The sequence below is a fragment of the Meleagris gallopavo genome, chromosome 3 (assembly GCF_905368555.1).
Source record: "Meleagris gallopavo chromosome 3, MGAL_WU_HG_1.1, whole genome shotgun sequence".
NCBI lineage: Eukaryota > Metazoa > Chordata > Aves > Galliformes > Phasianidae > Meleagris > Meleagris gallopavo.
In genome coordinates, this window is record NC_139406.1 from 27,094,816 (window position 1) to 27,120,515 (window position 25,700).

The 25,700-nt window shown below is 39.6% G+C and overlaps 1 protein-coding gene across 3 annotated transcripts in view; it reads right to left on the bottom strand.

The window, feature by feature from the left end:
* GRB10 (growth factor receptor bound protein 10) overlaps positions 1 to 25,700 on the bottom strand; it is a 138,231-nt gene that overhangs the window by 85,821 nt on the left and 26,710 nt on the right. For 2 of the 3 annotated variants that reach the window (XM_085220499.1, XM_085220500.1), the window contains exon 3: positions 17,376 to 17,473. In XM_085220499.1, the coding sequence (XP_085076625.1) occupies positions 17,376 to 17,426 (51 nt within the window). In that variant the 5' untranslated portion in view covers positions 17,427 to 17,473. Of the gene's footprint in view, positions 1 to 17,375; positions 17,474 to 25,700 lie in introns of those variants that run through there. The other variant, XM_019613859.3, reaches the window with a different exon arrangement.

Genomic DNA, 25,700 nt, shown 5'->3' on the forward strand with positions numbered 1-25,700 from the left:
ACACTTCCCTTCTCCCCCACTTCTTTGCACAGAAGGGACCTGAATTCAGCTGAGACAGAGTAGCTTTCTCTCAAGGTCTGGAAATCCCCTTTTCTTGAACACTTCAGCTTTTTCTAACTTAAGCAGTCACTAGAAGTTTAAGAGATTAAGGAAGGCTACCAGCAACAGCAGAGCTTCTCGGAAGCTTCTGGGACTGTGCCCAAACCATGGATGTCCAGACCACCAAGATGACAGTCCCTGGTTTTAGATTTACTGTAGCTGTTTGCAAGCCCATACAGCCGTGCCCCTGAACAAAAGGTTCAATTGAGCAAGAGTCACGCATACTCATGCCAGCCATCCCACAGTGACAAATTAAGATCATGACATACTTCTGATGTTTGTACACTGTCCAGCACAACAGAGTCAAGTCAGACATGCTGACGGGTTCCACTGCAGTTTGAGACATCAACACAGATACGCCTCAGTTTACACACAAGCAGTCCTACGGCAACAGTAGCTCCCTACCTGGCGATGTGACTTAATCATACCAAGTAGATGGTTTCAAAACTAGTCGAGCATAAACAGAAGATAAGCCAGGTCATTACCTGAATCACCTTAGCTTTCTTTATCCTGTTTAGGCTACTTGTGTGAAGCAGAATTAAGTATTCTTTTAGTACAGGTTGAAAAAAATATTGCAAAGCACAAGTCATTATTAAAATTAATTCAGGAAGAATCTACCAAAGGCAGCTGGAGAGTAGACAACTCCTGGCCCAGAAGGCAGTCCAGAAGGAGAGAAAGGACAAATACCTGCAACTTGCTACTCCGAATCAAAGGACATAGAAATGTTCACCTGCCTCTGCATCTGACCCAGTGTTTCTGCTCTTTGTATGCTTCTGTAATTTCATTAGGCAATAAACAGATCAAGAAGCATTTCTCCTGAGGACCATATCATGCAATTCTTTACAAATGAAACACTATTTGCACGAAAATGAAAGAACTCTGCATTTTTTTTTGTAAGCTAGGCTTCTTTTTTCACACCACAGTTTTGCAGCTTTGGTAAAGCATTAGATGTACAGAGTCTATTATGGTAAGAACCAAGTAGTCAACTATTCACTAAGTTCACTTTCCTATAGCTTCCTGGTACATGCAGCCATCAACACAATTTTTGTTCTATTATAGACCCTTAGTATACACATATGCCTTCACAGGACTATTACAGGAAGAAATCCACCCAACAGAGCCAACTCAATGTTCAGGTTCTAATCTAAACTTGACAGTTGAGATCAACTGGTAACACACACAATGCTTTCTTAAAAGATGCATGTTGTCGAGCTTTTCTGCAGCTAAATACAGCAGCACAGTTCCCCAGCAGATAGCTGTTTGGTAGTATGTGCTTTCAGCCTACCTTATCACTGATACCCCAGACCTTGAGGACGTTTTTCTCAAGTACAATTGTGAGGGAAAAGCCAAGCTCTCAGGTTTGACCAATGTCACAGCTTTGCATATGATTTCAAATTTACTCAAAAAATATTTCTTGCTGCCTTTTCTTAGAGCATCAATCATATCTTTCCCTGGGCCAGTACTTAATATACAGCAGAAACAAGGAGAAAAATAAAAAGGCTTTACACACCAGGAAAAAACTTTACAGCAGAGACAACCCACATATTACATAATTAAAGAACTGTAACTAGGTTTCCTGCCTCTAAACTACAGTCATTTGACTAAGTAAGAGCCAAGTGAAAGGCTCAGTAAGTCAACAGTGAAACTGTGAACCTAAAATTTTAACATTCCCATTGCTAAGAGAGCTTGTACAAACAAGGGCTTAAAATACAGCCACTTAGCTCTGTCAAAAGTCAGGCTCTGTCCTGAACTAGTAAAATCACTAACTGCTGGAATTATTATTTTACAAGACTTCTGTTAAGACTGCCAGTGATAACCCTAGGGGCCAGCAACAAATAAACCCAGTTTGGGATTATCTGAGCAGCAAAGCTTGCAGTGTGCTCTGTCCTGTACTCCACCTGACAACCACAGCACCTCTGAGCACAGAGGCTGAGAATCACAGAAAGCATGCAGTAACCTGGCAGGGTGCACAGAACGATCACTATCCTCATATTCACACAACTCTCAACAGATTTAACAGCTCGCTATATACATATGCAAAAGTTACAAGAAACACAACATATCAGGAATTACTAAAGATAGGAAGAAAATGAGAGACTGACAGACAGACCTGCGTCCATGGTTTACGTCTCTGCAGTGGCAGGGAATTTGTTAAAGTTGTGATCACAGGAATTATATTACATCTCATGATACACAGAAGGCAGAAATGCTTGCCAATTTGCCCTTGGAAGAACTTCTCTCCTGACCCCCTTCTGGGTTTTAATACCCCACTGTCCAGAAAGTCCTTCAAGTCAGCAAAAACTGGGGCTCTGGAGACTGTCAACACCTAAACCCCATAGTGTGCACGCCCCCAATCAGCAAAGCATTTCTTCTCCTACATCAAGGAGAACAGCTTTCTTAAATACATGGACTGATACAGTTATACAACATGTTGGTATAGCTGAGCCAGAAAGTTATTTTCTGAGGGTGTTTCAGATTTATTTTAAGGAGCATTTCTAGTTATGGGACTTGTCATTACCTGCACTACAGCTGCTACCCTGGCAGTATTGCTTCTTACCGGAAGATACCACTAGCTACTGGTCAGTTTCACCATTTAAAAAAAAAAGAAAAAAAAAAAAGTGGCTCTTCAGTCCCAAATCCCAGAAAAAAGAACTACTACTGTTGCAAGAGCTGGAGCATGATTAGCATCCTCCCAACAGATTTGGCAACAGCATTCTATTTGTAAAAGACTTTTCTCTGTATATTGGAGTTAGCTGACAACTTCAGCAATGCAACCTTCAGCATGCATACATGCTAGCTTTGCAGATGCCACTTCTGTAAGATAGTCTTGGTTAAACTCGTATTAGCAGGGCTTGCAACCCTACTGTACAAATAATTTGGCAAGAGTTACTTCAAACTAAATTTGTTTCATTAGAACAGTTCTCTTTTAGTATAAATTAACCACTTCTGCAAGAATTTAGCTGTCTCCCAGATTCTCCTCACAGAGAAAATGAGTAGTATATTCCACAGTGTGGACTCTTTGGACCATAGTGTCATTTATTATGGTAGAAGAAATCCAGTGCATCATGATTGTTGCCTTTTAATCAGCTAGCAAGAAGCAAATCCAACTGACAGGCTTAGAAATGCTAAAAGCTTTGTTCTATTTTTAATGAGTCTAAAACCACTCCAGCTGTTAAGAGACAGTTTACATAGTTTACAGCTAAAATAAAGTCTTGAAATATAGAGAAGAAACAAGCATAAGATTCTCAATGAACACAATAACTTCTCAAAGCTGTCTTATGCTAGAAAGCATTTACAAAAATGAAGCATTTACTTTCTTATGTGTGTTCTTTTTTGATACATACACTAAGTTCCTTTCCGCTTCTACCTCTAAGTTTAGTATTACAAAACAGCAATGGCCTGAGATCTTTACAGTAGATAATTAGATGCTAATATGGAAAATGTGTTTCTTCAACTGGTGCCCATAGAACCTGAGAATGAATCTTTACCCTGTACTTGTCCATAAATTTTCCTGACCTCCAAGGCAAGGTCCTGCCACTGACAAGGCTACCAAAATTCTTTTTTACTGCATGTTCCAAACTTTTTGTTTTTGGTCAATATTGACTCCACCAACAGTCTCTGGAAGATCTATTTTCTGTGAAAGAACTGTATCTACCAACAGAAATTATGCAGACTAATTGAGTTTTGTTACTCAAAGCACAAAAATCAACTTGAGTAAGAAATCATATTCCTCTGGTTTTTTAAAGAGGCCTTTTAGTAAGTACAGCATTATTCTATTATTGAAGAACTGGTATTTAACAGACTAAATTATGTCATCCATGACAGTGTTGCTACTTTCTAACATACAGAAAGATCGTATAGGACAATCATTTCCAACCTGCTGCTCTCCCCACGCTCATCAGATCTGTGAAATATAAGGTAGTTTGTCTGTTCTATTTGGCATCGCCTCCTTTAGAGCTCTGATTATAGCAGTGCTGCTTCTAAGAACGCTGGCTTTGGGAGCCAGGTCTGGAAAGCAGCCTTGCACGAAGTGGACAGGAGATGTTCTACGAACCGCCTCGGACAGTCTGTCCCAGGCTGAGGCTGACGCCGCCCTGCATTAACCTTGGGCGGCTCAGTGCTTGGAGAGATGACCCGACCCGGTGGCCTCTGAGATTTGGCAACAAAGCAAGGCACTAGGATGTCTCAGGCCAGGGGAGCGGGGGAGGGAGGAGAGAAAGGAAGATTCTATCTAGGTTGTAGGTATTAACATTTCTACGTAAGCACATGCTCTTTAAGGATAAGACATTCAAGCCTGTACACTCTGGGAAGCAGCAGCTACAGCCAGATAACCTAAATGATATTGAAGCGTAGTCACTCATAGGTCATTTTCTCTGAAAACTCAAAAGTGATGAAATACTAACAGTGAAATGGCAGTAGCATAAAACACACAACAAAGGAATTTATGTCACTCAAATATCTGTCTGTTTGCTTACAGGCAACAGTACTGTCCTTTTTTGTCTTCTTGTTGGCTCAGGTGTGCAGAGGATTCGAGCCCTTTGGGGCAGGTGAAAGCAATTCCTTACAGCCGTTGGCAGAGCTGGTGAAGCAATAAATCTCCCAAAGGTAAGTGCTACCACGCTCACAGAGACCTCAAAAGCTCACCTGACACTAGCTAACAAAGTAACCCTCAAAGTGCTAACGAGATTACTCTTAGGAACTTCAGATTTGAAACAATACCGACAGTTGAACAATATTTCCAATAGAAATTATGCTGCTACATACAAGTTCTCAGTTCGCACACACATATATCTCAATGCAGTGACTGCCACATTTCCCCTTTCTTAAGGAAAGTGTGCTCTACCAGTTATCTTGCATGAAGATGACTTCATCACAAAACCTTCAGTGACTTAACTCCAAACAAGTATCTCAAAGCACTTCTGAACCTTCACTGCAACACTTCAACATTGTTAGCAAGAGCTGCTTTAATTCTGCATAAATCCTCTGAGTATGTTAATGTGTATTAAAAGCCTTGACAGATCTAAGAGTTTTCATAATTGCCAGTGTGATACTGAATGAAGGACCAGTGTGCCAAAAACTACAAAACAAGGTAACCAACCCAAACAAGACAAGCACAGGTACACGACCTCCAACTGGGGATGCATTTCAACAAACATTGCAAAGCTGGTCAATTGAAAAGCTTAAGAAACCCCCTAGTAATAAGACTATTTGACTGCACCATTTTCAGCAGTGCTACAGCTACTAACCATAAGAATGTTTCTGTCAAATGGCTTTATAACGTTCCTTCCATGGAAGGTAGGGTACAACCTCCTCTTTTCCCTGAAAGCGTTGCTGAAGATATTGGAGGAAATGACTTTGCAGGTCACGGGGTAGGTGCTTCCATACAAGAAGTTACCTGGCTCCAGCTAAGCTACTGATCAGCTGTGGGGTTCAGGCTGGAAACTTAAAGCAGTGCCATCAGTATTTATGATACTGCTCTCTCTGATTTTCAGCACTTTTTTTTCCCAACCGAAAAATGCAGATCTACAGAATAAAGGTAGGAAAATATCCTTGCTGAGATTAAATACAAATTAGAGATTAAAAAATCCCCAAAATCTACAAAACTTGTAGGATTAAGAAGAAAAGAAATACTTTGAATTTGGCTTCAGAAGCAAACTGTGAGTGAAAGAAGCCACCTCTGGATACAGTTGTCCTGAGGACAACTAGCTAAAATATTAAAGTTAATAGTGACAAATTTCTTAGGAGTTCATTAATACACCACCACAATACAGACAGCATGCATGTAATCTTGCATCCTAGAAATGCGTATTATTGTGTCAATATTCCTGTTTCAGAATTTGCTAGTGGGATAGTTTGATGAAAAGTTTCTGGTCTTGTGGGTTTGAGTTTATTTTAATCTACAGGGCAAGCCGTACTCTAAAAGACATGGTGTAAGAAAACTATTTTTCCAACGTGCTCTCATCCAGCATAGCAGTTATGGTTTGTGACTAAACTATCCAGCCAATTCACATTCAACTACCAGCAGTTTATCACAATTTTGAGGACATAAAGAACTCCAGAAAAACAAAAACACAAAAGATGTCTTTTTCAGAAAATGCTTAGCGCTCTTTGGTAACCATTTGCTCATGCCAGAAAAAAAAATCCTTCATGGAGAATTTTCATCAGCATGCATGCAGGAAAGTATTCCTCTTAGTGAACTTACAATATACTAGCCTATACTTACTTCCATACGGTCAGAAGTAGAGAAATGGGCACTTCAAAGTCATAATTCACATTCATCTTAGAGAGCAAGCTCTGCAAGTGCCTCCAGCTACAAAACGTATGAAGTGACGATGTCATATGTTGAAGACAGTACTCAGTTTGAAAAATCCCAAGTTCATAAGGAGTTCTAACTTATTATTATTTCTTTATTTCAAATCTCAGAACCTTGAGTGCGAAAGCTCACAAACCACTTAGCAAGGGACAGCTTCCCCACGCTGCCCCAAGGCTGTCAGGAGAGATGTGGCTGGCAGTACGTCCTCAGAAAAGGCAATGTGGCAGAGAGCCTGCTTCAATCTAACCTTTGGGAAAGAAGCTACCCACCAAAGAAGGCAGCAGTGTGCTGTGATAGGCGACTGAGTACCAAAACAAGGACAAGGAAGAATGGTTTTAAGCTAAAAGAAGGGACATTCAGATTAGATGTTATGAGGAAATTCTTTACTCAGAAGGCAGTGGCACTGGCATAGAAAAGCTGTGGGTGCCCCAACCCTGGAGGCACTCAAGGCCAGGTTGGATGGGGCTCCCAGTAGCTGGATCTGGTGGGTGGCTGCTCTGCCCATGGGAGGGCTGGGTGAAACTAGGTGATCCCCTTCAATTCAAGCCACTCTACGAAATGCTTGGCTGGGAAGCCACAAAGGATATCAGAGGGCAAGGAGGCACCTAGGCCATGGCCCCTTATGTTCTCTTTTGCTTCTGTCACATTTTTGTTTCCCATCTCAATGGTTGCTTCCCAGAGGCCTCCACCATCTTGGGGAAGTTGAAAGATGAGAGTACCTACCTTGCCCAGGCCAAAACAAGTTTATTTTTGCAGACAGATACAAGGGATGATGAGAAACTGGAGACAGGTCAGCGAAATCACATTACTGACCCACTTACAAGTAAACAGTGCAGTTCCACATGCAGCCAGCACTGCACACTGGAAAGATTTTTGAAGTGGGCTGAAAATAACTTCACTGCATAAGTGATCATTAAGGCAACCAGAGAAGCACTCTGCTGTACCAACAAGCTAACAAAGCTGACTCATGGGCAGAGAACAACCACTTGGAGGAAGAAGCTGATGGTAGCCCAATACCATCCTCAGATGAAGGGAATAAGAATACTAGCAGAATTTCAGTGCTGGACTGCAAGAGAGCAGTTTTTGGCTTGCTCAAGGACCTGCTTGCCAGGTTCCCATGGGAGACTGCCCCGAATGTCCACAGGTCCCAAGAGAACAAGCTGATCTCTAAGAACAGCCTTCTCAAAGCACAAGAACGGCATGCAGAAAGTTACAGGGGAACAGCAGAAAGCCAGAGTTAATGGACAGGGAACTCCTGCCACAACTCAAATGCTGAAATGCAAAGATTGAAGCATAAGGAATATCAAGAGATTGTCCAAGCAGAAGAGCTGGAGCTAGCAAAGGATGCCAGTAACAACAAGGAATGTTTCTATAAGTAAGCAAGAACAAAAGGATGGCTAGAGTTAGCCTGGTTAGTGCTCAGTTATGGATTGGACACAGCACTGAGGACACAAGAGATCTACGGTTTCTTTGTCTTACATTTTCCTACTGAGGTTTGCCCTCATATCTCCTAGATCTTCAAGCACAGTCAGCATCTGAGGGAGTGAACATTCACACCAAAGGTGGCACAAGCTAACTGGACCAAGTCCAGATGCATTGGAAGGTGCTAAGCAAGTGGCCCAATATCACTGTGAGGATGGTCTCTCATCTTAAACAAATAAACAAATACAATTTAAACCACTGTGAGAAATCTGATGACTGCAGAGGCAAACCACACATTGTACTACGTCTCGAGTTCCTTGTGTTATTGTACTTGCTAGGTTCTTCACATACATAGCAAAAATGTCACAAGATTGGTCAGTCTTGAAGAATATCTCATTACTCTGATTAGAGACGTAAGCATCTCATTCGTACTTTTCAAAGCAATATAGCCTAAGCTATAGCTGAAGACTGTAGAAAAGTTAACTGTGAACTTGAGAAGGATCCACTGCAATGGTTTAAGATTAAACAAACACTTCTTTGCCTCCACTAAAGTATCAGTTTTACAGAAACCCCCATGAGCCGAAATAACAATCTGTCACACTTTTACACTAATGGCTTCAAGAACTTCTCCAAGAAAGGTGCCAATGCCACTTTGCTAGAAACCCCCTCCTGAACTGGGCAAAAGTATTTGGTATTCTGGGGAACTTGCCAGAATGACAGTATTTACCGTATGACTAATATGCATTAATGAAGCACAAATGGACAACTATTTACTTGTGCTAATAACTAAAGCGCTTTATTAGAGCCTAGGCTACTAGCAGGAAGGATTGCCAGGCTCTCCCTACTTGCCAAAATTATGTCAAAAAAATGGAACCAGTGTGTAAGACATCAAGAGCTACAGCCAGTGTGTAGTGGAGTCTTAAGCCATTGTTTAACACTCAATTTGCAAAGGACAAGTACACTCCAAAACAACTGGCTGTTTCTGAGGGCTTGTCTTTCCATTGTAGAGGCTAGAATTTCAAACATGCACACTGGTCTTACCAATAGTACACAAGCCAAAGCTATCTTAAAATAGCAGTAAAGCTTGACAGCTTTGCTAACATTTGTGATCTACATTTGATTGCTTGCTGTTCTTTCAATAGAAGAAAGAGAGCACTGTATCATAAGGTGTCAGATTAAAATATCAATATTATCTATCATGAAAGGCCATTAATACCAATAATTTGCCACTTTCTACATGAAAGTTTCCTAAAGCCAATTAATTTGGTTAAAATTCCATCTTGGAAATGCAAAGCCAATTCCTCTAGAACAAGAATGAAGTCCTCGTTCAACTATGTGTTCTCAATGTAAGGAACATACCTGTAATGCCAGAAATGAAAGGAATCTGTTAGAATGGCAGTTTTGTAGGAATTAAGAGTTAACTATAAGGTGGTCTGCAAGCACAGATTCAAAATGAGCTCTGCCATAAGACACTGCATTAACAATAACATTAGGAAATGTAATTCATTGTTTCATTTTAGAAATAGAAAAATTCTGCTCTCAAAGTTGTTACACTTCATGCAGAATTAAGGGTTTCTGTTTGCTTGGTTTTTGTTGTTGTTGTTTAGTTAGTTTTGTTTTAGGTTGAAAAACATCATTGCATAAGTGCTTATGAAATAATATCCTTCCTTTGATCAGTTTCCCTTTAGACTGTGTAAAGCAAGAAAAATCTGTTGGGTATAACTTTTAGCAAGGTCTGCATCTAGATATATTTCTTAGAAATACTTGTGTATAACACAACATTATATCTGTTCTTTACCAAGGACAAAAAATGGCTAGTCAGAGCCAACTGGCATGGACAGTAACACTAAGAATTATCTGAGCCACAGCATTTTCTTGAAAAGTGACAGCTCCAAATGCACAGGAATCTGATATTTCTCTTAAAAAAATAAATTCGTCTCCAGCAGTTATTGTTTCCTCATAAGTACAGAACATCTGCAGAAGAAAAGTTCATTAAAAACAACTCTCCCCAAATATCACTCAAGTAATTCCAGTTGACTACAGTAAAGCCAATTTTAAATATTTCAATTATTCTATATTTACACAGTTTTTTGAAGTATGAAGCCATCTTACATCAACTTCTCTCTCGTATTTTGAGTTGATAATAACCTATATACGCTTTTACAGTAAATATCTTATATAGCTAGATTAGGTATCTCCTCTTTCAAAAAGAGTATTGCTCCTCTCCAGGCGCAGGACTTTGCTCTTCCCCTTGCTAAATCTCCTGAGGTTCTGTCAGCCCATCTCTCCAGCCTGCCCAGGTCCCTCTGAATGGCAGCATGGCCCTCTGGTGAATCAGCCACACCTCATAGCTTTGTGTCATCAAACCTGCTTAAGGTATGCTTTGCCCCACAATCCAGATCACTAGCAAAGACGTTGAACTGCACTGGGCTCAGTGGTGACCCCTGGGTTACTTCACTCATTACTGTTCTCCAGCAAGACTTCATGCCACTGACCACTACCTTCTGCGGCCAGCCTTTCAGACATTTTTCAGTCTGCCTCATTGCATACTCACCTGGCTCATACATCAACAAATACTAAATGAATAGCTTTCAGGAGAGAGCGCTGAAAGCTTTACTGAGTAAATTATATTAACTGTTCTCCCCACAAACACCAGTCCAGTCATTTTATCATATACTTGGATTAACTAAGTATGACTTTCCCTTTGTAAATCCGTGCTGACATGTTCTGATGATTTTCTTGTCATTCACGTACCTGGAAATTTTCTTGCCAAGTAGTCTTGCAAAGAATCTGAATAAATTCCATTAAGTTTTCCCTGTAAGTTATGTCATCAATTTTTGACTGCAGCTATGAGACTTACTAAAAATAAAGAAAACAAGCATTACATGCATTTGAATGGAAAAGAATGGCATAAAGGAGACACATCTTTCAACTCTGTAGTCAGTTGTGAATGCGCTTTAAATCTGACTTACTGTACCAGGAGCCTGATCAAAGGACTGCTGAGAGAAGCACTGGACACCAAAGATTGAAACACTAGAGCTTAATCTAGAGATAAATCTAGGAGGCCGCTCATATAAAAGTGATGAAACAAGATTTCAAAGATAGATTCTATTTACTACTGTCCAAGCATAAGCATAAAACCATTAATATAAAGATGCAAAATTAAGCTTCTTTACTTGTAATTTCCTCACATGATTTCCAATATCTAGACTGTTTCCTTACTGCTGTAAGTAGTAATGTAAGCAGTAAATAGGAGGGATGCTTGGCCATTAGGATGCTTTGGGCCTTTTTTTGTGAGTTGAAAACAATATATAACAAAATCTGGATCCAGCATGCTGAACTTTCTTGTTAACATTTAACTTTTTTAAAAAAGTCTGGCTTTGCTGAGCAACTTCAGTATAAATTAGTAGAAAAAAGTAGAAATGCAGTTACATACAGTTTTTTTTTTCAATTGAAATTGCTGAAGGAGACTAAAAAAATAACTGATGGGTATATAAGAATAAAAACTACCTAGTTTTATAAAAGCTTCAAAGGATAATACAAATTTCTTTAACTTTCTTTTGCCTCGTATAAAATATTCTGATCACATGTGTACCACACTTGAATTTCCACATCAGTGGAAAAAAGTGCTTCTGGGACAATTCTTTTAACAGATCTTTTCGACAAAAATGTAGACCAAGGCTAGAAATCCAGCTCCAGTTGCTCTTCAACAAAATCTACTAAGTAGCTTCAACTCTATCTGTAAAAGACATTTGCAATCTGCACTTGGCGAGACAGATTTCATAACTTCATATTGGAGGCAACACATCCTGTTAAAACATTCACTAATGTTCTCACTGCTTTGTACTTTACGTCTGCTGCAGTCCGTCAACCCTATACACCACATACACCATGTAAACTGTTAAAACAAGAGCATCTTCAACAAAAGAACTGTTGACTGACACCATATTTCAGATATCTGATGACTTTTTGCATTGGCAGAAGCAACATTTCAGCTTTATTTCTTCATACTATAAGTAGAATGATGCAATTCAATAATGCCACTGGTGTTTTTTCACTCAGCTATGACCAAGTACTTTGAGGCTTTGTTTGTACGCTCAGGTTGATCTATACTGCCCTGTTGAGACACAAAAATATTCTGGATCAAACTCTTGTACATTTAAGCCCAAAGAGGGTAAGTTAATCCACTATTTTGAATCTTAAAAATCATAAGAAAGAATATCTGCATACTCTCTCCAGGCACTTGACACTAAATAAATGAAGGTGTTTCCAACAGTGTCAGGCAGACATGGGGGCAAAACATTCTTCTTGACAACTCTGCCCACAAAGGTTTTCAGGCCACATGGACACAAATTCTGCAAGTGATTTTTCATGCTTTCTAACAAAGCAATGAAGACATTTTATTCACATAAAAATAGTGCATATAGAATCACATACACCTACACTGATCCTGAATATCAGACTATTCTATCCTAAAGTAGCAGAGATGAAACTAAGTCACATATGAACTAGTTTTCTGACATCTACCAAGGCAATTCTGAGGTACACATGTACATCACGTGGGAAGAATACAGGGATGCTGTTCGGACTTGCAGAGATAGGATTAGGAAAATCAAGGCACAGATGGAATTAAACTTGGTGAGGGATGTTAAAAACGACAAGAAGGAATGCTACACATACATATGTCAGAAGAGATAAGCCAAAGAGAGCATGTCTCCCCTACTAAATGGGAAAGAAGAACTGGCTACAACAGATATAGAGAAGGCTTAGGTACTAAATGAGTTCTTTCCTCAGTCTTCACTGGCAGCCAGGCTTCTCACAATGCTGAATGTCACATCCCTGAAGTTCTAGGTGGGAATTGAGGAAGCAAACTACCCCCTTCTCCCTCACACACAATGTAAGGGCAAGAGCAAGTTTGAGACCAACTCAAGAGACTGAATGTTTACAAGTCCAAGAGGCCAGATGACACGCATTCCATGGTCCTAAGGGAGCAAGCTGATGTGGTCGCTGAGACGCTCTCCATCATATTTGAAAAGTCACGGCAGTCAGACAAAGTCCCTGGGGACTGGAAAAAGGGAAACATCACACGTATTAACATGAAAGGGAGGAAGGAGGACCCAGCGAACTACAAGCTGGTGAGCTTCCTCTGTGCCTGGGAAGATCATATAACAGATCCTTCTGGAAGACATACAAAAGCACATGAGGGACGAGTGGTGACCCAAGACAGTCAGCATGGCTTCACTAAAGACAGGTCATGCCTAACCAATTCAGCAGCCTTCTATGATGGAGTGACAGCATCAATGGACAAAGGAAAGGCAACTGATGTTATCTACCCGGAGTTCTGCAAGGCCTTTGGCGTCATCCCTCACCACATCCTTACCTCTAAATTGGGCGTATATTAATTTAAAGGATAGACTACTTGGTGGATAAGGAATTGGTTGGAAGGTCACAGCCAAGGGTAGTGGTCAATGGCTCTATGTCCAAGTGGAGGCCAGTAACGAGTGGTAACCCCAGACATGTATACAAACTGGAAGAACTCCTTGAGAGTAGCCATGCTGAGAAAGACTTAGGGGTCCTGGTTCATGATAAGTTTAACATGAGCCAGCAATGCGTGCTTGCAGTGGAGAAGGCCAATGGTATCCTGGACTCCCTCAGAAAAGGGGTGGCCAGCAGGGACAGGGAGGTGATTGTCCCTCTCTTCTTTGCCCTCATGAGGCCCCAGCTGAAGTACCATGTCTAAGTCTGGGGCCCCCAAAAGAGGAAAAATGCGAAGCTTTTGGAGAGGGTCCAGAGGAGGGCCATAAAGATGATCCAAGGATTGGAGCACTTCTCCTATGAAGACTGTGGGGAGAACTCATTGTGGCCTTCCAATATTTAAAGGCAGTATATGAACATGAGAGAAATCAACTTTTTACATGGGTAGATAGTGACAGGACAAAAGGGGAAGGTTTTAAACTAAAGGAAGGCAGATCCAGATTAGGTGTCAGGGGGAAGTTTTTTTACTGAGAGAGTGGTGAGGTGCTGGAACAGGTTGCTGAGAGAGGCCATGGATGCCCCATCACTGGAGATGTTTGAGGCCAGGTTGGATGGGGCCCTGGGCAATCTGATCTAGTACGTGATCTAGCAGATGGCAAACCTGCCTGTGGCAGGGGATTTGGAACTTGATAATCCTTGAAGTCCCTTCCAATCCAAGCCATTCTATGATTATATGATTATCTTTCTTTCTGCTAAAACGGATACCCTCTTCAAACACCCAATCAAAGCAAATAACTTCCAAACCCCACAATTCACAGAGATGAAGCAGCCTTGCAAAACAGATATAACCTCAAGATGCTGTAGACTTTGATCGTATAATCTCCAAAGACACCTTTCAATTCAGTGTACGATTTTACAGAAAACAAGAATCAAAATTGCCATTCTAAAACAAGAAAACTTCACTGCATATACCCAGCTCAAGGCAAAGTGTAACTACTTCTGTTGTATTAAAAGCAATCAATTTTCTTCACAACTAGAATTCTAACATCATTTAGGAGGAAGCTTTTATTTCACTAGCTAGACTCTGCTTACTTCTATTAAGTGTTTATTTCCCTGATCTTGAAGGGCACAAAACTTCTCAAGTATAACATGCAATACTATGCCGTCTCACCTAGTCAACAGGACCAACCCTGAAATGCATCAGGCTATAAATGTGAGGAAAAAAAATTTCCATTCTTTTCCATTTTGCAATCAAGTGCTTGTAGTGCATTTTATGCAAAGCTAGCCGTAGAGTACGATGTGAACAAGTCTTTTCTCTAGTAAGAATCCAGCTCTCAAAAACCAAACTCTATGAAGCTTAATTATTCAGAAAGTCATTCCAGCATCATGGTTATGAGAAAATAAACAGAAGGGAGAAAATAGAAGATGAACAGAACACCTAATTCCCACTTGCCTAGAATTTTATCTTTAGAAGCTAAGAAAAACATCATTTTGCTATTTATGTCACTAAGACTTGTACAATTAATACATCAAAGGGTTAAAGAACTAAATCTTCCCCAAGAGTTCAAGTCACTGCACATAAATACTGTTGTGACTACAGATTGCAAAAGAACGGAAACACAGTAAATCATCCCATTTTTTTCTGAGAAATTCTGGGACTATGTTCTGAATTTCCAGGAACAGAAGACAAACACTGCCAATTCTCACTGCCGGATTTTTATTGAAGAGTTAGAGAATTTGGAAAGGGCTCCTGAAAGCCACTAAAAGGTAGTATTGATTTTTTCCACAAAGATAGAGATTGTTTCTAGGAGAATACACACAGTAAAACTGGTTTATGTGCTAATTCCTGAGAAAACTAAAATAAATAAATAAATGAATAAATAAATAAAATAAAATAAGCTCTTAAAGAAGACCTCAAAGCTTCTAAAAGCAAGAAACATTGCAAATGAAGAGCCCAATACAGAAGTCAAGAGATGCATATCCTTCTTCTCTCCCCAAAAATGAGAAGATAGAGGTAGCTCAGCAACAGGCCATCCTAAAGGGCATTCTGTAGTGCATATTCACCTAGCCAGACTCTCAGTTCTTTTGCCTTATGTTTTAAATGTAATCTCAAACTCGAATGTGTCAATTTATTCTAAATATTGAAGTTGCTGCTGTAAGATTCCAGCCTCAGGGACTCTGGAGAAGTGTTTCGTACGGGCCTCCATTCTGGAGTCAGAAAACGTACTCCAAAAAAATAGAATACTCTTCACACTCTAACCTAAAGCATATGTACTTTAACCTTCTTTCAGCCCTTTACCAACACAAAATCAGCACTGTAGCCAAAACTGAAAGATAAGTTGAAAGTTTTTAAGTCAGGTCTAGTAGGAGTGGAAAACAGATGTCCATTTTTTTTCATGTGAACTTAACTTCTGACAGAAGGCGCAATAGTTGTCAATAGACCTCCAAAGCTCATCTTTAAACCTGTTACAAGCACTCAGGATAGCTAACACAAAATAAGCTATGACCAAAAATACTAACTAACAGGGAGTCACTTTCCCACCGTCTTAAGTAGCCCGTAGTACTTTGAGAATTCCAGTCTCTAGATTGCCCTAGACTAAAGCTGATTATCTATAGGGTTTGGAAAAGCAAGGGAAATTCACATTCTTAATTATCATGAACCAACAGCCCTTTGATGTACCTCAAGGCTGTTGAACAGAGGTACTAAACATACTGTTTTCACGAGAAAGTTTAACATCCAGTAAGAAATTTGCAGTTCAAAAACAACTGCCTACACTGCCTACAAATGTCGCATTTCTCTCACAAAGTTCTTTCCCTCAGCCTAGAATCACAACTCTGGTGATGCTCCAGATGAATTGGCAGCATAATTTCAAAGAGCATCACGTTTATGAAGTCCATCTATTCATGTAGCCTTTTAAAATTACACCTAAATATATAACAACAGATTTGCAGAACACCTGATTTCTTGAACTGCATTCTAGCGGTTATAAAGGAATTGTTATATTTCTCATGTTATCAGGAAAAGTCTTCAGGTAATTCAGCTGGCAACTCAGCATATACCAACATTAGTATAATTAGCGACTAATAGTAATTAGTTAATAAATTTGAAGTTTCCTGTTGGGAAAAAATTGTTAGCTGGCATATTATGAAACAGATGAGTACCCTGTTGAGGATTTTTTTTTTTTTCCTAAGATATGCAGCATGTCTAGTAATTACTATTAGTAATGTTTCTTTTGGGACAAAAGGAAAAAAGTTTCTATATTGTAGTATATTCTGTTTAATCATTTATGTATCTGCAGGGCCCAAATTCATAATTGAATCCTTAGGGTAGTAAGTACTGTATGATAACAAGAGAAAAAAGGGCAGAAAACAGGTCATGCCTGAAATAACAGATTTGCAGTTCCATAAAAATTACAAAGCATGCATTGTACCAACAACAACTGCCTGGAGAAAACACACACACAAAAAAACAACATGAGAACTTGCATGCATTTTGGCCTAGGACCTTTAATTTAAAGTGTTTTTTGTTTGTTCATTTTAAATCTAATATTCTTTGTAATATGCCATATTGGCTGCTTAGATAGAGCACAAACTTAAGACATGACCAAGTAGAAAAATCTCTACCATTGTTTCTACAAATGCAGCATTAAGCAAATGAATCCTTTTTGGTGCAAGACATTTTACCAGTACTGCAGCTTGTCATTTTTTTGGTGTGGGCTTTTTTTTTTTTTTTTTTTTTGAGGAGGGTGGGGGAGGGGAGAGAAGGGAGGCGCAGAGGAGATGGTGAAGACCAAGTGCCTTCTTTCAAATATGAACCGACTATTTTGAGGACAAGTATCAAGTCTTAACCAGTGACCCAAATTATTATGTGTTAGTGACCCAATTTTTTCAGCAGGACTAAAATACAGGATGGTAACAGAGGCTCTGCTACTAAATCTTAGCAAAATCCAGAGAACTGCCAGACAGCTATTAGCAGTTCGATGAAAAGTTTGAATGCACAATCAATCACTGGCACATAGCAATATGATGCTACAAGCTGACATGCACATGCAATTTCGTAACTTACTATCCGATAAGGAAGATGTAAAAAGGAGTCTGGGCAGCCAGCTAAAGCCATTTGTTCCTTCAAATTTTCTTCAAATTACATCTAGTGCTTCACAGGACCTGCAGAGTACAAACAAACTGTCAGAAACCATACTGAAGACATCACATCAACTTATTATTGAAAACAGTTGGAGGGGGGAGACCGAGAAGAGCAAGATGAGGTGACAAGGATTTGCATCAACTTGAAGTAGCAAATCTGCAAGTTTGCTGTCTGTAGCCTAGAATACATATTCAGATTGATACTTCTTTATAGGAGAAAGAGCCTACAACACTCTTCCCAGGCTGGGTGGATCCTCTATTTTCATGATCCAGACAACAGAGAAAGCCATACATCTCACATAGACCGGAAGTGCCCCGGAGTCTGGCACTTAACAGCCAATGCAACATTCTCAATTGTGGGGGGAAAAAAAAAAAAAAAAAGGTTGAAATCTGGTAGCTAATGTAACAACCACCTTCAATAGCCTTCAATATCTACCTATACAACCTCTCCCCTTTACCCTCTCCAGCATGTCTTTTCCCATGCAGCTTCATTCTCATGTTGTACATCAGTCAGGTTTCCCATGCAAATTTGCATTCAAGTCTTGCATTTCCTTCTCCAAGTGATTATTAACAGTAACTTGGTAAGCTAAGCAGTATTTCTTTTAAGCACCTCTACTCTCAGAAACAATTTGAATTCTACATATTTAAAGGTGCATCTGGCTAAAGAAATAAAAACTAATTTAAAACAACAACAGTAATAAAATAAATAAGGCCACCGCATGTGAAGAAAGGAAAAAAGCTGAACAAAAGCATATATGTTGAACAGTATTTGCTACTCCCAATGTTTCTCCCAACCAGTTGCATCCAGCGTAAGATATCCCTGCAGCGTTAGCTAAGCTACTTCACTTCTGAGCAGATAAAAGAATGGATGGGTGGAAGCAAGAGAGGAGACTGCAAAGCAGCTACAGAACTTTTGCTTCTACCACAAGCACTCTCTTGTCTAGTTAACTATTACAATTATCAACTACGTTCTCAGAACAACAGACTAAGTTTACAGCTCTCCAGTAGATATGAACTATTACTAAACCAAAGCTCTTGGGGAGATTTATGTGACAGTGAAGTCATGAACAAAGGTGAAAGACCTTGGGAAAACTGCTCCAAGAGGAGGTGCAGCCTATGGCCCAAGGAAACCATTCCCTCACTGAGGCAGCTCTATTCTATCTAGCTCCAGGACAGATTTGGCTAAGATATGGCAGCCTCCCTGCCCTTTAGAAAGGCAGATGCACTTCAGGGAGCTTCTTTCCAGGAAGAAGCTACTGTGCTTCTGAGGCACTAACTTTCTAGGGTCAATTCCTATATTGCCTTGACAGAAAACAGTTTCTGGCAATAGCAAAAAATTCAATATGGATAAATCAAGTTGTTTGTTCAAGATACTTTGTCCATACCATTTACTTAAATTTAAGACTAAAATCTTACTGAATTCATTTATGTGGTGTTTTTTTGTTTTTTGGTTTGTTTTTTTGGGGGGGAGGGGAGGCAGGGGGAAGGGGAAAGACTACCTCAACCATGTAATTCTGTAGAGATGAGGCCAACTTGTTGCTAAGACCTTTCATCATAGAAACCTCTAAACACAGTGGCCTACAGCTCTCTAGCTCCCATTCCACACCTCTTAAACGGGAACTGAAGACTTCATTTTCAGAGCAAGATTTCCCATTCTTCTAGTAAGTTCTGGAAAACTTAAACAGAGATTCACAAAAACCCTTTAAATCTTGGCTGATCATAAAAACACAAACATACAAACAAAAAAGAACAATTAGAAAAACCTTTTAACGTTGGGAGCACAGTTTTCTAAGTACCTCTAAAGTGAAATTAGGCAAGCCACTGGACCAACTGTTCCGTAGTTGGTACAGTACAATAAGAACAGAGAATTGTATTACTAGCCTCCGAAACCAAAAAGATTGAAGAAACTTTAGCTAAAGCGATATAGGAAAAGAATTCAGCCTTGCATTGCAATAATTTTACATTTACTGATTACTTCAGATTTAGAGAACAGGAAATCAGGACTGCTGTAAATTCAACTGTAGGTTTTTTTTGACCTGAGTATCAAAATGATGGCCTTTATCTTGATGTTTCAGCAAAAGCCACTGATTCACTTACAGCAAGAGAGATTAAATACGTTCCTAAACAATACCAAACCAATTTGTCTGCTCTAGGGTGTGCTGCAGTTTATGCTACAGCTCCATTACAGCAGTGGAAGATCATCAATTACCTCAAACAATAGCTCTAGTCAAGACTGCATAATTTATCAAGACCTATTTGCTTCACTGCTACATTCTTCAGTATTCACTTGTTAACACCGCAGAAACAGAGGAAAGCAATAATCTTTAGATGATATCATTCCTTGTCATTCATACATTAACACTGATTTAAGGTCGCATCTCTTTTGTCTGTCTAAAAGCAGTTTATCAAAGTAGTCTTGCCCTAATAATACAAAAAGCCTTTGCTCACCTTTGAGATATAAGGCCTTATGTAGCACAACACTAATATGTGATATTTTATGGGAACAGAACTCTGTATCAATTCACATGTTCAGTTGGTAAGAGGATTAAAAAATAATCAACTTTTTCTTTCCTATTGTCTTTTAACATGATTTTTAGCCTGTACACAGATTCATATGCTCTCCCATGCACGTTAAACATCACAAAAAGGAAGAAAGACATTCAAGTGCCAGTTTTCTGCCCTTTAGATGCAGTAGATTGGGGAGGGAAATTCCAAAGGCTTTTAAGTAGAAAACCAGCTTTGCAGTCAATTACTGTCACAAAACTCAGTACATTCATGGACGTAGAACAACAGTTATGCAGCATAAACCCAGACAATTTGGGCACACTGAAAACCAAGTGACTTCACATGCTTTCAATGGCCAAGGAGGTTCTCCATGGACAGCAGCCCTGAACAACGTACAGTCAGGATAAACCCAATTTCAAAGGTTGAAGGAAGATTCACTTTCAGTATGATATCCACAAGTCTAAAGAACAGTCTATTGTGAGGCATGACATCTCAGTCTCTCAAAAGTATTAAACCAACTCGCATAATCTAAACAAACATTGATATTCACACAGGTATGTATCCTGGAGATTAATGCTGGTCTCAATGAGTTGCTTCTACTTGCATTGAAATTACTTGGCAAACCAGTAGATTAAGTTACCTATTAACTAGAAATTTCGCTTGTCACTATGCTATGCTTTCTGATCTATCACTTGCTCCTTACATACCCTCAGCAAAGGGAATGGCACCTCTGGAAGCACAGAGCCCACACACCTACTGCCGCACAACAGGGAGATGGCAACAGTATGGTGGTCACTGCCAGCCCAGGAAGGTTTCCAGATTCTACTTGTGCCATCTGTCAAAGTCTTTAAATTCAAGAGAAAAATAATAAAAAAAAAAAAAAAAACAAAAAAAAAAAACAACACAAACAACTAATCTGTAAGTGATTGTTAGGAACAGGAGGAGGGTAAGGAAAAAAAAAAAAAAAGATTTCAACCTGGCAGAGTTGCAAGACAAGCTCCAGAGCTCTTCAAAATCAGAAGTTAGGTTCTTTTATGAAAGGTAGCTTAACAAATCAACTGGATGATATTCTCTTTCAAGTCCTGAGTAATTTAGTGTTTGTCTTTTTTTCCCTGTCGCATTCTGCTTCCTTCAACTGAACTATTGTGGAAAAAAGAAAGGAAAAAAAGCTTCAGTACTGCCTTACATTTTTACCTACCTAGGCCTTTCTCCAAGTCCTCAGGTATAATATAAAGGTTAAGAATCTTTCTCTCTTTCCCTCTGTTATGCATCTTTCACTCTCTCAGATACTGTGTCACCATTTCTCCCCACACCATCCAGTCTGCACTGGAAATGCTATGTTTTGATGAGAAATTAGAACAAAATTTTAAAACCAAATTCGTGCACTATTCATCTCTAAGTCACCTTCAGAACCACCCACCTAGGTCAACTTTAAATTCAACCTCCTGAGAAGCAGGGAAAAGACGCTATGTTTTGTAAATCCACACAAAGAACACAATCTACAAGATCCCAGCTCCTTCCTCTCTGCTTCCAGGTCCTCACTGCTTCATGCCATTTAGGAGAGGTTTTTGCTTTCTCTAAAGACTCAAGTCTTGAAGCCACGCTTCAGAAACACATGAAGGCATCTAATAAGCCCCAATGCCAATGCAAGGCATAAGGACTTAGACTCATTTGCCTTCTTATTAGACTACTTCTACTGCCACAGCTACAAATGGAAACAAGATTTGGCTAACGGCAGCACAAGGCACACCAGCACATTTTCTGCTATTGAGACTTGCAAGCTAACCAAGGCCCAGTTGCACTTCTCCACATGAAGAGATCATTATGACCCACATAGCTGCTCAGGAGGGAAGACGTGCACATTTGCCACCAGGCTTCAATGTCACTTTAGCAATAAGTACATGAAATGTAAGGATTTCTAAGTGACATTCCCTCTTTTGGTGGTGATTTCCATACAGACTGCCAATTTACAAGACTGAGGAACCCCCTAGTACCAGTTTGGTCAATAAGGACCCAAAGTTTCCTTAGTGTTAGCTGGCAAACAAATACACCCAAAAGCCTGACTTTCACTTACTACTGGTGATTTCCTGCACAAGTAACAGCACAGTGCAGCTCTGCTAGGTATATATTTAATAAGCATACTGCATGGCAAATGTAGAATAAAGGTGTCTCCCCACACCTTCTATGTTTCCATGGGCAACCCAACAGCATCTGAACAGATTTCTCAGAATTTATCTCCCCATCACTCCAAACACCTGCCTGCTTCTTTCCCAGCTCTCATGGTCCCTCCCTGTACTCAAGTCTCTCATTTTCCCATGCTGAAAACTGGTACTTGGGCAACTTCCACTTCAAAAAATCTCTTTTGCCTGATACTCCAAAATTACCTCATCAAATACTCCAGAATACTATCGCTCTGCAACAGCTAAGGATTCAATGACATTATCATTGACATCTGATGGCCTACTGAGATTAGTATTAAACAACATTTAAGAATACTTGCAAGTTTCCTAATTGCTTCCCATTTCACTTGCTCAAGGTGGCATGTGCGCACACATTTTGTTAAACGTAAGCACCCAAAGCACATTTGCAAGTCTATGATACAGAGCAGCTGCCTAGCTAGAGTAATACTTTGAATATGTCTTCAAAAACAACGCATTGTTCTAGTTAAAATTTCAAGTGAGTGTTGCACACTAAAATGAAAAGCACTGTTCAAAATATAAATCATCAATCAAAAGCACTTCAGTCAAGTCCAAATACACCCACGATTCCATACTAAAAAATCTGGTCTTATAAAAAAGGGGAATATAATTCTCTTTGCCATTCTTAATTGCAAAGCTGTTAGTCTAAATATTACACCTTGTAAAGGAAGCCATTTGCCATTGTAATTTTGCCAGAAAGTGAAGAATCTTGGCAACAGCAATTCAGGCTTTTGAAAGCCAAAACAGATACATACTTCAGAAGAAGCACAGAGGAATCGATGCCATCCCATTTTAAGTCTTGCCAAATAAAATTAAATAAAATTAAATAAAATATAGGCAGTTCAGCATTTTTGGGTTTCCTGAAAATTCTGAAAAGGCTCCTCAAGACTCAGAGTTCATGTTCGTCCCATCAGGACAGCTTTGCTGACATTAAAGATAAAAAGCGCTAGAAGAAAAACAGCTACTTTGCACCTTACCCATTTAAGCAAGGATTTTTCTCCCTGTCCCTGAAGAAAGTACTACAGCTTAAAATCAAACTTTGTTATGAGCCATGAAATATTTATGAAACTGCAGTTCTACCATCTCCCTTGATCACTTGAAATCCTGTTCTACCCTTTAATAGTTTAAACCTATAGCTTTGAAGCAGGAACTTTGATAAATAAACAGACTGCCTCCCAGTCTAAATGAAATGTTAATTAGACACAAAGTGAAGTAAAAAACTCTGCTGCAGCATACAGTACGCAGACCCATTAGCCATATGCAGAAGTAGGGCAGGTCCATAGATGCATGGTTAGGGCAAGAGACGCATAACAAGGCTGCCCAGGGACGTCAGCTGAAAATTCAGGGAATAATTCAGGTCTGTAATTTTGCATATACGCTTTCTCACTACCTTTTCTTCCACAAAACCAAGAAATTCAGTCTTACACACTACTAATTCTGTCCTCTATGTTGTAATTTGTCATTTTCCTTCTTTTTTTTTTTTTTTTTTTTTTTTTCCTCCACAGTCCGTTCACATTTCTCATACTACACAAACCAAAGTTTTGTAAATTTGGGAAACAGCCTAAATAATTATTTCCTTCTGTTATTTTAGGCTTTTATTATCTAACCTGAAGACTTAGAATGAAGTTACACAACAGTTGGGATGATTTAATAGCTTATTACTGCCAAGAACAGGACAGGCATCCCACTCTTCATCATCCCTTGCTCTGCTTTCTTCCTCCACTTCCTCCCAGCAACTTTCTGGCATCCCTTCATCCCCTCTTTTTGCAACATGCACGGTCCTTAATGAGTTCAGTTTGCAAAATAAAATTTAAAAAAAGTTCTATGTTCTCTTAATTAGCTCATTGTTTTTGCTGGGTTATTTTTCTGTTAAGTTTATTAAACTTAGGTTTGACAAGCAGCTTGGCTGGCACAAAGCAAATGGCAGCAGAGGGTGTGCAGGAAGGGAAGGGAACAGGAACACTCCTTTCCAGTGGCAGCAAAATATAACTTTCATTTTCTTTGTTTACTGCCATTAGGAGCTGGCAAACCTTTCCTGTTGCATATCTGTGAGAATTATGGCTTTCCAAGCATCTCACGGAAGATAAACATTTATAGGTAAGTCTCCAAACAAAATATATAGTTGCATCTTCTCGAGTGCACTTAATTTCTGCTTTTCCTGAGTACTCACCAAAGCACTGGGCTTTAAATCCAGCACACTAATCGTCTGTTCTTTCAACCTTCCACTGGTGAGAATAGTCCTTCTCTCTGACATCGGCGTGGGAAAGCCAGTGGCTCTTGGCCCCCAACGCAGATCAAACTACAGAAAAGCCATTTTTCTACATAGCTGCTGTAGAAACAGAACAAGTGCATCAGCTTGCACGCTATGCATTTCGCAGTTGCTGAAGGAAATCGTATCATTGCAGATTCCAGCTGAAAACACAGCTTAAAACAACAGTGTATCACTAAGCGCTATGTCAAGATGTACTCAAGTATTCCTGCCACCTTACTAAGGTGACAAAAGGATAGGATGCTCCCCACTCCTGTGATCTTTGGAACCCCCTGACAACAAATGTTAGCAGAGCGAGTAGTTGAAATATACACAAGCATCTGGGGCAAAAGGGACACTCAAATTCACAAAGCAGTAATCTAAAGCACCTGCACCCTGTCTTCCCTCTGCTTCCTCATTTCTCTGCAATATTCTTCGATTCAGGAGGAAAATCTTCCAGAGCTTTACCTCCCCTCCTAACTAACGCAAAATAAAGAGCAAAGAAAAAACTAAGAACAAAACAATCTCTTACCACATGACAACACAACCAGCTTTCACCCAAGATCAATTCTACAATAATCACAGTTATTCACAGCTTGCATTTCTTTGCCTGGATGCTTTTTACATGGAAGCTTCCCTCTCAGTGAGGTTTACACAGAGGGTTTAGCAAAGCTTCTCACAGAACTCAGCAGTTTTTGTAACACAGGACTGGCTACAACACCTTAACCAACCTGCATACAGAGGAGTAGGTAAGTATCTGTCAACACCCCCACAATTCTTCCTCTTGTCTTTCCTGCCTTCTAAAATTTTCACGTGGGTCAAAATATTTCTCCTGGATTTAATCAAGCCAGAAAAGCATCAATGCAGAGCAAGGATGTTAGAGAGGTTTTTCATTTTGATGATTTACAGCACTTACTAATAACAGTTAACACAACAGTAAGCTTAAGCATACATGTGTCACTCACTGTTCTCTTTGTACAAGTTATCTTTTTTTTTGGGGGGGGGGGGGGGGGGGGAGAGTTATTAACTAGGATTATCAGCTTATATTTAGACAGCGAGGCTCGTGTTTTTAGAGCAAATCAGCTGACTGAGGCTTTTACAGTTATCTATAATTTATTTTAGCAAATAAGCACTAGTTTATTTACATTGTCTAATATCATATAAATGGCTGAAGCTGTAGGGCAAGTTTAGACATTTCAATTCAAACAGAGAGCTTCTCACTATGATGGTATCTCTGAGTATCACAAGAGGTATACTTAAGCACAGAGGTTATTCTCACTATACTCCTCATTCACTT